Source organism: Scyliorhinus torazame, chromosome 12 (genome assembly GCF_047496885.1).
Source record: "Scyliorhinus torazame isolate Kashiwa2021f chromosome 12, sScyTor2.1, whole genome shotgun sequence".
Lineage (NCBI taxonomy): Eukaryota > Metazoa > Chordata > Chondrichthyes > Carcharhiniformes > Scyliorhinidae > Scyliorhinus > Scyliorhinus torazame.
Genome location: NC_092718.1, coordinates 208,097,466 through 208,112,302, shown reverse-complemented (window position 1 = coordinate 208,112,302; position 14,837 = coordinate 208,097,466). Strand labels below are relative to the sequence as shown.

Sequence of the window (14,837 nt, the reverse complement as noted above, 5' to 3'; positions counted from 1 at the left end):
ATGTTAACCTAGAATATTAAATTCGGTCTTGGAGTCATATTTGAATACTCAAATTTCTAATTCAGAGGTTAAAGTGCTATTAACTGAATCCAAGCCAATGTACAGCAAACTCCTTTTCTAATTTTACTCAATGCAACTAAGCTCAATTCTCACCGTGCTAATTTTGTTTCGTTTTAATCCACATGTTACACTTCTTATCAACATGTATTTTAATTTTAATTCCCAAGGCTGTCAAGGTCCTGTTATGTAGTTCATTGGGATGGTACAGTCATTACCATTTTTGCTCAAGTTAATTTTAAAACTTTAAAATTACTGTGTTAAAAAATGTTTAAACCCTCAACTCTTCAACGCACATCCATGATCTACAAGGTAGAATCAGGAGTGTGATACAATCCACTTTCCTGGATGAGTGCAGCTTCAACAAACTCAACACTATCCGGCACAAAACAGCCTGCTTAATCAGCACCCATCCACAACCTTAATCGTTTACTCACTCCTCCACTGGCGCACAGTAGCAGCAGTGCGTACCATCTGCAAGATGCAATGCAGAAACTCACCAAGTCTCGTTGAGCAGCACCTTCCCAACCATCCAGAAGGCCAAGGGCAACAGTCGCATGGAAACAACAATACCGTGTAAATTTGCCTCTTAAGCCACACACCATCCTGACTTTGAACTATGTCACTGTCCCTTCACTGTTGCTGGGTCACAAACCTGAAACGTCCTTCCTCACAGTACCAGGTGAACTGCAGCAGCTCACCGCCATATTCTCAAGGCAATTAGGGATGGACAACAGGTGCTGGCCCTGCCAGCGATGCTCACATCCCACGGCAGGATATAAAAAGTTGTGAATTTCAGCAGCTCTACTGATTTTAGTACAATACAATCCAACTTTAGACACTTGGAATCAAATCCTACTGGTAAGGCAGATTTTCGACTTTTTGAAAAAAATAATTCCCACCTTGATGGAGACTTTAGTGTCCTTGTGAGCCAGTTTTAGAGCATTGTGAAATACTTTCAGGTCCTCTTCTAGAGCTAGAGTGGCGGCAGGAAGTTTCTGGTGGTCTGATTCAATGTGTTCTACAAGTTTCCCAGGTGAGTCAATGAAGATCAGTTTTTTACTTCCCTTAAGTCCAGTTAGAAGCCGTTCATGATATTTTGTGTATTCTCTAACCCATGAGTTACAGTTGTAAATATAGACAGCTGCCACATTCTCGTAGGCAGCACCAGGAAAAACAACAAACCATTTAGAGAGGAAGTCTGTTTTGAAGCGATTGCTAGGTCCTGCATGGGTAAGGTCCACAACAATCTCATATGGCTTGGCATAATATGGCTTCAAAGTTAGGAGCACGTGGTAAATGAGCAAATCACCATTGATCTGCCCAGTCTTGAACCTGCGAGGGGTAAAATGAAAAGCTCGAGTTACTGTTCATCACATTGCTTGAATTTCCAAGGTGAACTATGAAGCAACAAAGTTAACATTCCCGTACAAATAGCAGTCATATAATAAAAACTGGGAGATCTGAAATAAAAACAAAGTTCTGGAAATAGTCAGTGAAGCTGGTCGCACCCGTGTGCAGAGAAATAGCAGTTCTGAATAAGTCACATTCTATCTTTCCGCTCCCTCTGTGACTGTCCTAAACCTGCAGTGTGTCCCACTCACCATCTTGTTCACTGCCTCTCTCCTGCACCCCTGCTGTGAGCAAGGGGCAGTAGGTGACATAGTGGTTAGCACTGCTGCCTCTCAGCGCCAGGGACCCGGGTTCAATTCTGGCCTTGGGTGACTGTGTGGTGTTTGCACATTCTCCCGCGCCTGGCAAATGGGCTCTGGTAGGTGGAAGCATTGCAATAGAGAATGCACTCATTGATGGTGACTGACAGGTAACTGCCAAACATGGTCTGAAATTCAAACCAAGCAGATTGACTCAGATTCTCCAAGGTAAAGCCCTTCAAAAGTCCATTTGACAACCAATCAGCATTCTGTTCTCATTCAACATAAATTGTTGTTTTCCCCTTACATCGGTATTCTTGCCAAGTGTTCTGATGAGTGCGAGATGGAAAACTTTGACACATGTCTTTCTTCAACAATACTCAAGTTCCACACTACCAAATGACTATTTCATTCTTCATCTTCAACTTGTATTCTTAATGGCCTTGGATTTGTGAAGTGCCACAGACTATTACCTTGGGACGCTGTGGGAATGTGTGTAACGTTACTGAACTTGTAATCCAGAGACCAGGATTAATGCTCCTGAGACACGATTTCAAATCCCACCGCAGCAGTTGGGGAAATTTAATTTCACAAATTTCGTAAAGCGAGAATGAGACGTTAGTCTCATTAATATTGATCATGAAATGACCCAATTGTTCGAAAAACACATCCTTCAGGGGAGGAAAGCTGCTGTACTTATCAAATCTTGCCAACTTTGATTCCAAATGCCTCACCAATATGGTTGCCTCTTTACTGACATCTCAAATAGCTGAGAAAGCTGCAACTAGCCTGTTCAAGGGCAATTAGACATGGCACAAAACACATGCCTCGACAGAAACACACACACACCCCAAGAACAAAATTTTTAAAAAAGACCTACGTCTTTCTCAATCTCTAAATGGATTTTTAAAATTCTAAAATAAACTTAACAAAAGTTTATTTTTAAGAAAATCACAACCAGTAGAGACAGATTTTTAGAGGTTGTCCAGAGAATTCCCATTCTTTTTTAAAAATATATATTTTATTCAAAATTTTTGGCCAACCATAACAGTACATTGTGTATCTTTTACACAGTAATATAACATAAATAACAATGGCCAGTTTTTTTTAAACAAGAAATAAATAATATATAAACAACATCAAAATTAAAAAACAAAACTAAATGGCAACTGCCTTGTCCCAAATAAATACTCTCCAAAAATACAATTCAGCAGTCCAGTATACAATTACCTATAACAACAACCTATACATATTATACACATACACTAACATCCCTGAGAGTCCTTCTGATTCCTCCTCCTCCCCCCCCCCCCCTCCCCCGGGTTGCTGCTGCTGTCTTCTTCTTTTCCATTCCCTCTGTCTTTCTGTGAGGTATTCGACGAACGGTTGCCACCGAATGGTGAACCCTTGAGCCGATCCCCTTAGGACGAACTTAATCCGTTCCAGCTTTATAAACCCTGCCATGTCATTTATCCAGGTCTCCACCCTCGGGGGCTTGGCTTCCTTCCACATCAACAGTATCCTGCGCCGGGCTACTAGGGACGCAAAGGCCAAAACATCAGCCTCTTTCGCCTCCTGCACTCCCGGCTCTTCTGCAACCCCGAATATAGCCAACCCCCAGCTTGGTTCGACCTGGACCCCCAACACCTTCGAAAGCACCTTTGTCACCCCCACCCAAAACCCCTGTAGTGCCGGACATGACCAGAACATGTGGGTGTGATTCGCAGGGCTTCTCGAGCATCTCGCACACCTATCCTCTACTCCAAAAAGTTTACTGAGCCGTGCTCCAGTCATATGCGCCCTGTGTAACACCTTAAATTGTATCAGGCTTAGCCTGGCACACAAGGACGATGAGTTTACCCTACTTAGGGCATCAGCCCACAGCCCCTCCTCAATCTCCTCCCCCAGCTCCTCTTCCCATTTCCCTTTCAGCTCATCTACCATAATCTCCCCCTCGTCCCTCATTTCCCTATATATGTCTGATACCTTACCGTCCCCCACCCCTGTCTTTGAGATCACTCTGTCCTGCACCTCCTGCGTCGGGAGCTGCGGGAATTCCCTCACGTGTTGCCTCACAAAAGCCCTCAGTTGCATATACCGGAATGCATTCCCTTCGGGGAACCCATATTTTTCGGTCAGCGCTCCCAGACTTGCAAACGTCCCATCTACAAACAGATCTCTCAATTGTGTTACCCCTGCTCTTTGCCATGTTCCAAATCCCCCATCCATTCTCCCCGGAGCAAACCTATGGTTATTTCTTATCGGGGACCACACCGAGGCTCCAGTCTTTCCCCTATGCCGCCTCCACTGCCCCCAAATTTTCAGAGTAGCCACCACCACCGGGCTTGTGGTGTATTTCTTCGGTGAGAACGGCAACGGCGCCGTCACCATAGCTTGTAGGCTAGTCCCCCTGCAGGACGCCCTCTCCAATCTCTTCCACGCCGCTCCCTCCTCTTCTCCCATCCACTTACATACCATTGAGATATTGGCGGCCCAGTAGTACTCACTTAGGCTCGGTAGTGCCAGCCCCCCCCCCTATCCCTACTACGCTGCAAAAATCCCTTCCTCACTCTCGGGGTCTTCCCGGCCCACACAAAACTCAATCCTTTTGAAAAAAGCCTTTGTGATCACCACCGGGAGGCACTGAAACACAAAGAGGAATCTCGGGAGGACGACCATTTTAACCGCCTGCACCCTCCCTGCCAGTGACAGGGATACCATGTCCCATCTCTTGAAGTCCTCCTCCATCTGTTCCACCAACCGCGTTAAATTTAACCTATGCAATGTACCCCAATTCTACGTGTAGCCTTTGCCTTTCCCTGTACAGTCCCTCCTCCGGTGCCTCCGCATATTGCCTGTCCAACCTCAGAAGTTCTTGCAGCAACCGCTCCCGTTCCCTACTCTCCTGCTTTCCTTTATGTGCCCTGATTGATATCAGCTCCCCTCTAACCACTGCCTTCAGAGCCTCCCAGACCACTCCCACCTGGACCTCCCCATTATCATTGAGTTCCAAGTACTTTTCAATACACCCCCTCACCCTTAGACACACCCCCTCATCCGCCATTAGTCCCATGTCCATTCTCCAGGGTGGACGCCATTCTTTTTCCTCCCCTATCTCCAAGTCCACCCAGTGTGGAGCGTGATCCGAAATAGCTATAGCCGTATACTCCGTCCCCCTCACCTTCGGGATCAACGCCCTTCCCAAAACAAAAAAGTCTATTCGCGAATAAACTTTGTGGACATAGGAGAAAAACGAAAACTCCTTACTCCTAGGTCTGCTAAATCTCCATGGGTCTACTCCTCCCATCTGCTCCATAAAGTCTTTAAGCACCTTGGCTGCTGCCGGCCTCCTGCCAATCCTGGACCTCGATCTGTCCAGCCCTGGTTCCAGCACCGTGTTAAAATCTCCACCCATTACCAACTTCCCCACCTCTAGGTCCGGGATACGTCCTAACATGCGCCTCATAAAGTTGGCATCATCCCAGTTCGGGGCATATACGTTCACTAAGACCACCGCCTCCCCCTGTAATTTGCCACTCACCATCACGTATCTGCCCCCACTATCCGCCACTATAGTCTTTGCCTCAAACATTACCCGCTTCCCCACTAGTATAGCCACCCCCCCTGTTTTTCGCATCTAGCCCCGAATGAAACACCTGCCCCACCCATCCTTTGCGTAGTCTAACCTGGTCTATCAGTTTCAAATGCGTCTCCTGTAACATAACCACATCTGCCTTAAGTTTCTTAAGGTGTGCGAGTACCTGTGCCCTCTTTATCGGCCCGTTCAGCCCTCTCACATTCCACGTGATCAGCCGGGTTGGGGGCTCTTTACCCCCCCCCCCTTGTCGATTAGCCATCCCCTTTTATCCAGCTCCTCACCCGGTTCCCACGCAGCTGTGTCCCCCCCAGGCGGTGCCCTCCCGCCCCGCCCACCCCACCCCATACCAGCTCCCCCTTCTCCCCAGCAGCAGCAACCCAGTAAATACCCCCTCCCACCCCCCCCGCTAGATCCCCCACTAGCGTAGTTACACCCCCCATGTTGCTCCCAGAAGTCAGCAAACTCAGGCCGACCTCGGCTTCCCCCCATGACCTCGGCTCGCACCGTGCGACGCCCCCTCCTTCCTGCTTCCCTATTCCCGCCATAATTATCATAGCGCGGGAACAAAGCCCGCGCTTCCCTTTTGGCCCCGCCCCCAATGGCCAACGCCCCCAGCTCCTCCACCTCCCTTCCTCCCTCCCCCACAACCTGTGGAAGAGAGAAAAGTTACCGGGTCGCAGGATTAACAACATAAAAATCATCTCTCCCCCCTTATTTCCCCCCTCTTCGCCCCCCATATTCGCCCCACCACTTTGTCTCGAACGTTCTTTTTTAATAACCCACTCATTCCAATTTCTCTTCAACAATAAATGTCCACGCCTCATCCGCCGTTTCAAAGTAGTGGTGGCTTCCCTTGATATGTGACCCACAGTCTTGCCGGCTGCAGCAGTCAAAATTTGATCTTTTTATGAAGCACCGCCTTGGCCCGATTAAAGCTCGCCCTCCTTCTCGCCACCTCCGCACTCCAATCTTCATATACGCGGATCACCGCGTTCTCCCACCTACTGCTCCGAGTTTTCTTTGCCCATCTGAGGACCATCTCTCTGTCCTTAAAACGGAGGAATCTCACCACTATGGCTCGAGGAATTTCTTCAGCCCTCGTTCTTCGCGCCATAACTCGATAGGCTCCCTCCACCTCCAGCGGACCCGTCGGGGCCTCCGCTCCCATTAACGAGTGCAGCATCGTGCTCACATATGCCCCGACGTCCGCCCCTTCTGTACCTTCAGGAAGACCAAGAATCCTTAAATTCTTCCTCCTCGCATTATTCTCCAGCACCTCCAGCCTTTCCACACATCGTTTATGGTGTGCCTCGTGCATCTCCGTCTTCACCACCAGGCCCCTGTATATCGTCCTCATTCTCGGCAGCCTTTGCCTTCACGACCCGAAGCTCCCGCTCCTGGGTCTTTTGCTCATCTTTTAGCTCTTCAATCGCCTGTAATATCGGGGCCAACAGCTCCTTCTTCATCTCCTTTTTAAGCTCTTTCACGCAGCGTTTCAAAAACTCGTGTTGTTCAGGGCCCCATATTAAACTGCCACCTTCCGACGCCATCTTGGTTTTTGCTTGCCTTCCTTGCCGCTGCTCTAAAGGATCCACCGCAATCCGGCCACTTTCCTCTCCTTTTTCCATCCGTATCCAGGGGGGATTCCCTTCTGGTTTACCGCACAGTGCTTTTAGCCGTTAAAATTGCCGTTGGGGCTCTTATTAAGAGCCCAAAAGTCCGTTCCACCGGGAGCTGCCGAAACGTGCGACTTAGCTGGTCATCGCCGCACCCGGAAGTCCGAGAATTCCCATTCTAACACTACATTAAAACCACGCAGCAACAATGGGGTGGACAACATATCTGAAGTTACCAAGACCATTTCAAATTTACCAGAAAGAATGAATTTGCTTTAGTTGATAAATTATCCTTTTTCACCTTAGTTAAATCCAGTAATTAGCAACAGTGAAAAGGCTAGATCTGACTTTACTGGTCTCCCACCCCTGACTTAAGGGCTGTCATTTCCTACAATTTGCATTCTGGCTCAGACACGAGACTCAAAACCATTGACTCATTTTTCTTTCATTTCACATTTTTCGCACTTGCAGCGTTATCTATTTTTATTTTCTTTATCACTCTTCCCTAAACACACAAAAGCTCTTCCTGCAGCTTGTGTCGAGCGTTTCTTTTTAAACCCAAGTTCTTCTGAGGCTGTTTTCAAAAATACTCTAGCTGGAAACCCCATATGCAGAGTAGGAAATGTGTTAATCCTGTGTGGTTCATCATCGTCATCGGTATCATATGTTGTGGCGCAAGATACAGATGGGACTGGGCAAAGTGTTGATTTGTCATGATATGCTCCAACATTAGTAAAGATACTTATCTTGAAAAACAACAAGGCAAAACCATTGGGCTTCGGATTGCACTTTACCTACACTGATTAGAGGAAAGTCGAGTGGACCAGGAGTTGCTTGAGGTAGGATATAGCTGTTACTTTTGTCTGTGTTAACCATCACTGCTGTTCTCACAACCAAACCTTTGATTCAGCAGAGAATTCAAGGGTATTTTTAAATGAACTGCAAACATTAGTATCTCAGTGCTTGAAGGCTTTCTGACAGTTTGAATATTGCATAACCTTATTCTCCCTAAGAAATTGTGCACTTCAAAGGTTTTGGGCAGCTTTTAAACATTTTTCTCCCCCCTTCCCCCCACCCCCCAATTTTTTTTTGAGAACTGGGCAAGGTTTGTGGAGGAAGCAGCTTACCCTGAAAGCTAACTTGCTGCCTTAATAGCTAATCACAGAACCTGTAGTTTCAGAAAGGGAAAATTGGAAAGGCAAAAATAGGGAAAATAATAGCGTGGCTGTTTTTTTGGGAACAGTATTAAAGCCCTGTTCTCATTCCTAAGGGATTAAAAAAAAAAAAAATCCTCCCTTTTTGAGCTCGTCTACCCCAAAACAACTTTCCTGACCACAAGTGTGCATTGTCTACTTGCACACCCTGAAACACTCCAATGATGCTCATCATGAACACCAACACCCAGGTGACTCCTGAAAAGATTTGCTGAGGTCACCGTCGCATTTCTTCAGATAAGGAACTCAAGGGGAGAAGCATAGGCATTGTTTAACTACATCATCATTGATGTGCATCTACTTGTCAGCTCTTGAATGTCCATCGTGGTCAGGGAAACGAAGGTAGTGTTTGAGTCCGTACAGCAGCTGTGATGTAAAGCGCTAGAATACCCACAAGGCTGCATAGCACTGTTAACCTCAAGTTTTAAAATTCTTCACGTTTATTGTGTGCAATCAAGTTCAGGTATGAGCTAAACAAGGCAACCATTTGACAAACTGCAACAATGACTTAATTTTCCATTTTCCTCTAATTTTGCATACATGTTCTGCTTTGCATAATGCAACACTTTATTGTAGCGATTTGTACATTATATTTACAAATCACTACTTTCTAACAAAACAATGCTTTCTTTGGAATGAAGCTTGCTGGTGGGGGGGAAAGGAATACCTCTTTAATTTGGGTGATCCAATAGCCAGACAATGTTGCTCCTACATCATCCCGCGCCACTATTGCACCAATGTGAAATTTCCACTGGGAGGTGAATTCTGGGCAGTTTTGTGTTGTGCTCCTTCAGTCTTTGGGTTCATGATGCGGCAAACCCTTTCTAGACTTGCAGTCAGTTTTCTTGTAATTTCAAAGATAGCTGTATCTTACATACAAACATATGAATTAGGAGGAGACAACTCAGACTCGAGCCTGTTTTGCCATTCAGCCAGATCAATTTTAACCTCACAATTTCACGTGCCAGTCTAGCCATGATAGTGTTGTTCATCAAGAATGTACTTCTGCATTAAAGACATTCGAGACGCTGCCTCAACCATTTTTGAGGAACAGAATTCTAAAATCTCACAACCCTCAGAAAACATTTCTCCTAATCGGTCTGAAATGGGTGACTCCTTATTTTTAAAACAGTGGCCCCTAGTTCTAGATTTTCCCCACAAGAGGATCCACCCTGTCAAGACCCCTCAGGATCTTGTATGTTTCAATCAAGTTGTCACCAGTCCAGTGACAATACCACTACGCCACCGCATCACCAGTCCAGTGACAATACCACTACGCCACCGCATCACCAGTCCAGTGACAATACCATTACGCCACCGCATCACCAGTCCAGTGACAATACCACTACACCACCGCATCACCAGTCCAGTGACAATACCACTACGCCACCGCATCACCAGTCCAGTGACAATACCACTACACCACCGCATCACCAGTCCAGTGACAATACCACTACACCACCGCATCACCAGTCCAGTGACAATACCACTACGCCACCGCATCACCAGTCCAGTGACAATACCACTACACCACCGCATCACCAGTCCAGTGACAATACCACTACACCACCGCATCACCAGTCCAGTGACAATACCACTACGCCACCGCATCACCAGTCCAGTGACAATACCACTACACCACCGCATCACCAGTCCAGTGACAATACCACTACACCACCGCATCACCAGTCCAGTGACAATACCACTACGCCACCGCATTCCACATGATGCAGCCTTGCCACATCACTTTTCTTGTGCTTAAAAAAAAAATTAAAAAAAATTTTTTTTTAAAGAGGATCCAATTATTTTTTCCCAATTAAGGGGCAATTTAGCGTGGCCAATCCACCCAGCCTGCACATCTTTGGGTTATGGGGCGAAACCGACGCAAACACGGGGAGAATGTGCAAACTCCACACGGACAGTGACCAGAACAGGGAGCGAACCTGGGACGTCAGTGCCGTGAGGCAGCAGTGCTAACCACTGCGCCACCGTGCTGCCAGTTTTTTTGTGTTTTGATGAATTACTTCATTATATTATTCACTTATTTGTGTTGCCTTTTATATATTTTATCAACGTTGTCACCAGTTTGCATACTATTTTACACCTTAGGACTGGACAGACCATAACCACTTAGCAGATAACAAGCTCCTTTCCTTGTAGTAGAACCAATTCAAAACTCTCACGTATGCACTCAGTTCTTCAATTGCACTTGTTTTGCTGTGCATTATGACAGTGGTTAGCACTGCTGCCTCACAGCGCCAGGGACCCAGGTTCAATTCCGGAATTGGGTGACTATCTGTGTGGAGTTTGCACATTCGCCCCGTGACTGCGTGGGTTTTTTCCGGGTGCTCCGGTTTCCTCCCACTGTCCAAAGATGTGCAGTTTAGGTGGATTGGCTATGATAAGATTGCACTTTAGAACCCAAGTTTAAGTTGTTGATGTATGACCGCTTTAAAGATTTTATCCATCATCTGTATGACACATCCGTTCCGTCTGAGCCCAGCTCCAATGAGTCATTCAACCCCCGATATTTCTGTTCTGCGAAGTATCTCAGTTGAGAACTTTCTCCTGCCATTTGATCCCCATGACTTTCCCAATGCACCTCAGGTGGAACCTATCCAACTACTATTCTGGACTGGGCAGTCCATGTCTCAGAGGTATACAAGAGAGTAGATATTACCACAATCTTGTACACAGCAAGTTCAGCTGCAAGTATGATACTTCTTTCCCACCCTTTCCTTTCGTGGAATCAAAGCAAATACCAAATTTGATCTGGCAAGTTGTTTCACCACCTTGCTCTCAATGCAGTGGAGGCAGTGTTATTGTCACTGGACTAGTAATCCAGAGACCCAGAGTAATGGTCTACGGTCCCAGGTTCAAATCCTGCCACTGCAAACAGTGAAATTTGAATTTGATAAAAACACATCTGGAATTAAAAGTTCAATGGCGACCATGAAACCATTGTTGTAAAAGCCCATCTGGTTCACTGATGTCCTTACTTGGTCTGGCCTACGTGCTACTCCAGACCCACAGCAATGTGGTTGACTCTTAACTACGCTTTCAAGGGAACAAATGTCGGTCCAGCTAGCGACGCCCACATCCCATGAATGAATAAAATAAATGCAGACATTTCTGGAGATTGTGCTTCCAAGATTAGTAAAATTATTTACAGCCTTCAGGATATGTCACTGCCCATTGACCCCTGCGAGCATGATCAAATAACGTGCCAACACTAACTATCGTTACACAAGAATGCTCATTAGGGCAATGCCCTCAACAATGATGCCTGTGAAAGATGTCTCAGCAGAAGAGTAGTCTGAAGAAAAGGAGGGGCTAAAAATTCAGGAAAGATCCAAATGGTTCTGATAGGCTGAGGACACCAATAGACTGGAACTGAACAAAGCAGGATATTTTCTTTTCTTTATTCTTTCATGAGATGCGAGCATTGCTTGCAAGGCTAGTATTTGTTGGTCATCCCTAATTCCCCTCGAGAGGTGATGGTGTCAACTTCTTGAACCACTGCAGCCTATGTGGTTTCGGTAGACCCATATGCTGTTAGGGAGCGAATTCCAAATTCCACCACCTTAAACATTCATCCCCTCCACTACAGTGTGTACCATCTATACAAGATGCACTGCAGCAACACACCAATGGTACTTCAACAGCATCTTCTAAAACCCATGACTTCTATCAGCTAAAAGGACAAGGGCAATAGAGACATGGGAACACCACCACCTGCAAGTTCCCCTCCCAAGTCGCACACCATCCCTCTGGGAATATTAACAGAGCTCAGCACCATGTTAAGAGGAAACTGTGATTCAACAAATCTGCACATTAGCCTGTGCTTATGTAAGAGAACCAAAACGTTTTCATCACATCTGTAGTAGAATGTTATCCCATAAGCTTTGCAATGACTGAGTTCACTCAGAGCATGGCTGAGCCAGCTCAACCAGGAAAGTCACAGAGTTCTGATGACTGGGGAGTACCTGATCTTGGTGAGGGAACGAATTTTGACTCAGAGTCTGGTGAGATAGGTAAAAACCTACCCAGACTTCCATTGGTACCCCGTGAATCATTGCACAGAATCTGCAGATTTGCACTTGAGCCACTTGGACAATGCACTTGTACCCTAGTCATGGGGCTGTTTAGCACAGGGCTAAATCGCTGGCTTTGAAAGCAGACCAAGGCTGGCCAGCAGCACGGTTCAATTCCCGTAACAGCCTCCCTGAACAGGCGCCGGAATGTGGTGACTAGGGGCTTTTCACAGTAACTTCATTTGAAGTCTACTTGTGACAATAAGCAATTTTCATTTTTCATTTTCATGACCGACGATCTGGAAAGATAACATCGAGCAGGCAAAGAGAAAAAAGGGTCCCTTCAGGCTCTCAGCAATGCAACCTTTTACACCCAATTACTGGATGGAGTCAATCTGTTCAAAAAGTCAAAGCACAAAAGTTTGTTCAATTTACACAACCGCAACATCAAACCATCAATTTAGAACTATAGGAATAGGATTGTAGCAGAAAATCTTAAAAATTGTTTTAAAAAAACACCTGTATTTTGCTGATTCCAGCACGAGTTGCATAGTTGGTGCAGATAGAGTGTAATTGGAGGAAGAAAATCCAAGGCTGACCGGTTCAAGGATTCAATGATTTATTCGCTGCTCTGTTCTAGTATTATGGAATGAAACGTACACACATACGAATCGTAACCTCTTTTTATATGATCCACTAATAGGTGAAGACCCAGGAACAATGAGTCAATACAAAACAAAACTTTTCTTGGTGGAAGCTGTAATCTTGGCCCTGTTGTCTGCTCAAGTCAAGACCAGTGTGTCAGATGATGACGACGAGGAAGAATACATGACTTGGGGTCCCGAAATTGCTCCAGCCACCGAGGAAGAATACATTACCAAGGGTCCCGGTCCTGCTACAACCACTGAGGAGGATTACAGTATGAAGCGTCGTGATCCTGTTACAACCACTGAGGAGGATTACAGTACTAAGAGTCCCGATCCTGCTACAACCACCAAGAAAGAATATGTTACTAAGGGTCGTGATCCTCTTCCAAAAACCTCCAAAAACAACATCACTGATCCTATTCTAAGAGCAGACAGTGAGCGCACTCATTTAATTCAAGTAGCAAAAGACAGAGAAATTTTGATTTACTTAATCATAATAGGTATATTAATAATCCTGTGTACGGTATTACTGGTATCAACAATTGCCTTGGCCTATCAGGCGTCGATTCTCAAAGGCAGACTGAAAGCACGGTGGACAAGAAGCAACTCCAACTTTGCTAAAGGAGCCAGTCTATGGTCCAGTGGTCCCAGCCAACTACCAGGCGAACCAGTGGAAACCAATGTCTCACTGGAAGAAGTCAAACCTCTGCAGGAAAAGAAAGAGGCCGTGGCATTGAAAGATGAGGGGGAAGCCTAGCCGTTAATATAAAAAGAAAAGATGAAGCCGAACTGACAGAAAAGTCTGATCTGGTGTGGATTCGTCATTTTTGTGCAGTTGCAGATATTGCCACAAAGCGCTCATTAGAACAATATTCTAATAAATGGAACCCTCATATAAACACAAGCCATTTCTATGCTCCGATTTTTAATTATTTGGCATGGTTGAAACACAACTATCCAGGTCACTCAGTGAAAAACCATAATAGATTTGCTTTGAGTTATGTATTTTATTTCTCCAACAACCCACTTGTCTCAATCCTCATCCCGTGTACCTGGACATCCACAACCATCGTAGTACAAGCACTATGCCGAAAGCTAGCTAGCTCAATGGCCGCTTCTACCATATTTTATTGGAGTAATTTAATGCAATATCATTTGCGTTTTATTTTGGGTCGAAAGCATTATTCCACCCTACTTAAAACAAAATTGGGAATAAGAACATCAAATCCAGAAATCTGCAATGTAAAGCAGAGTTAATCGAAATTTATGCAAATCAATCAATTTGAGTCTTTCCTACTCACATATGCACCACTGACGTGCTAAGCACTCACTAAGCTATCAGCTGTACAATTTGTGCAGTAGATTGTTCTTGAGAACTAACCAAGCTAATTTTTACTTCATCAAATTCCATAATATAATGGATTACTAAAAGCAGCAGAATGTAAATCGCTATAATAATGCTCCCACGTAAGAAGCTTAAAAAGCGTTTAGTACCCATTTGCAGCCTCAACTGTTCCATTAGAATTATTAAATGGAAATGGGGGATGGGGGTAGGAGTGACAAGGAGCTGAGGAAGTAACCACTTATACAAGCCATTTAATCACTTTGACAAATGATTCCGTAACAGGGTCTCAATGCCAACATGTATCATGGGTGAACCGATTATGCTTTCAATACTACTGATATAAAGGACACAACTGATTTCGGCAACTGGTTCATTAAGGTGGAAACTTCACATACAAAGGAATGGCAATATGAGATGTATTTTTAAAAAATATATACTTTATTAAAGTTTTTCGATCAACCAAGAATTTTCCATTTTTACAACTTTGTAACAATATATACATTGATCGTTTTAAAAATAATATATTAACTAATGGCAAGTGCCAAAAACAAACAAGAAAAAAAAAGAAGTAATAACATTGAGAAAATAAATATAAACAACTAATATTTAACAAAACACAAAACCCCCGAAGACCCGAATGCACCCCCCCCCCCCCCCCCCCCGTTGCTGCTGCT

General features: G+C 45.1%; 2 protein-coding genes across 7 annotated transcripts in view; one reads left to right on the top strand and one right to left on the bottom strand.

Moving 5' to 3' along the window:
* Positions 1–14,837, bottom strand: part of nf1a (neurofibromin 1a) — a 372,455-nt gene that overhangs the window by 88,850 nt on the left and 268,768 nt on the right. For 5 of the 6 annotated variants that reach the window (XM_072469810.1, XM_072469812.1, XM_072469811.1 and 2 more), the window contains one exon: positions 960–1,392. In XM_072469810.1, coding sequence (XP_072325911.1) covers positions 960–1,392 — 433 coding nt within the window. The remainder of the gene's footprint in view (positions 1–959; positions 1,393–14,837) is intronic. The other variant, XM_072469815.1, reaches the window with a different exon arrangement.
* On the top strand, positions 7,443–14,629 carry LOC140386923 (uncharacterized). The gene is made up of 2 exons (XM_072469809.1): positions 7,443–7,762; positions 12,875–14,629. Exon 2 carries the CDS (start codon positions 12,892–12,894, stop codon positions 13,573–13,575), a length of 684 nt encoding a protein of 227 aa, XP_072325910.1. The 5' UTR covers positions 7,443–7,762; positions 12,875–12,891; the 3' UTR covers positions 13,576–14,629.

What these genes read in the sequence shown, in the direction of transcription:
- LOC140386923 (XM_072469809.1), top strand. Translation starts at nt 12,892, where the DNA reads ATGAGTCAATACAAAACAAAACTTTTCTTGGTGGAAGCTGTAATCTTG.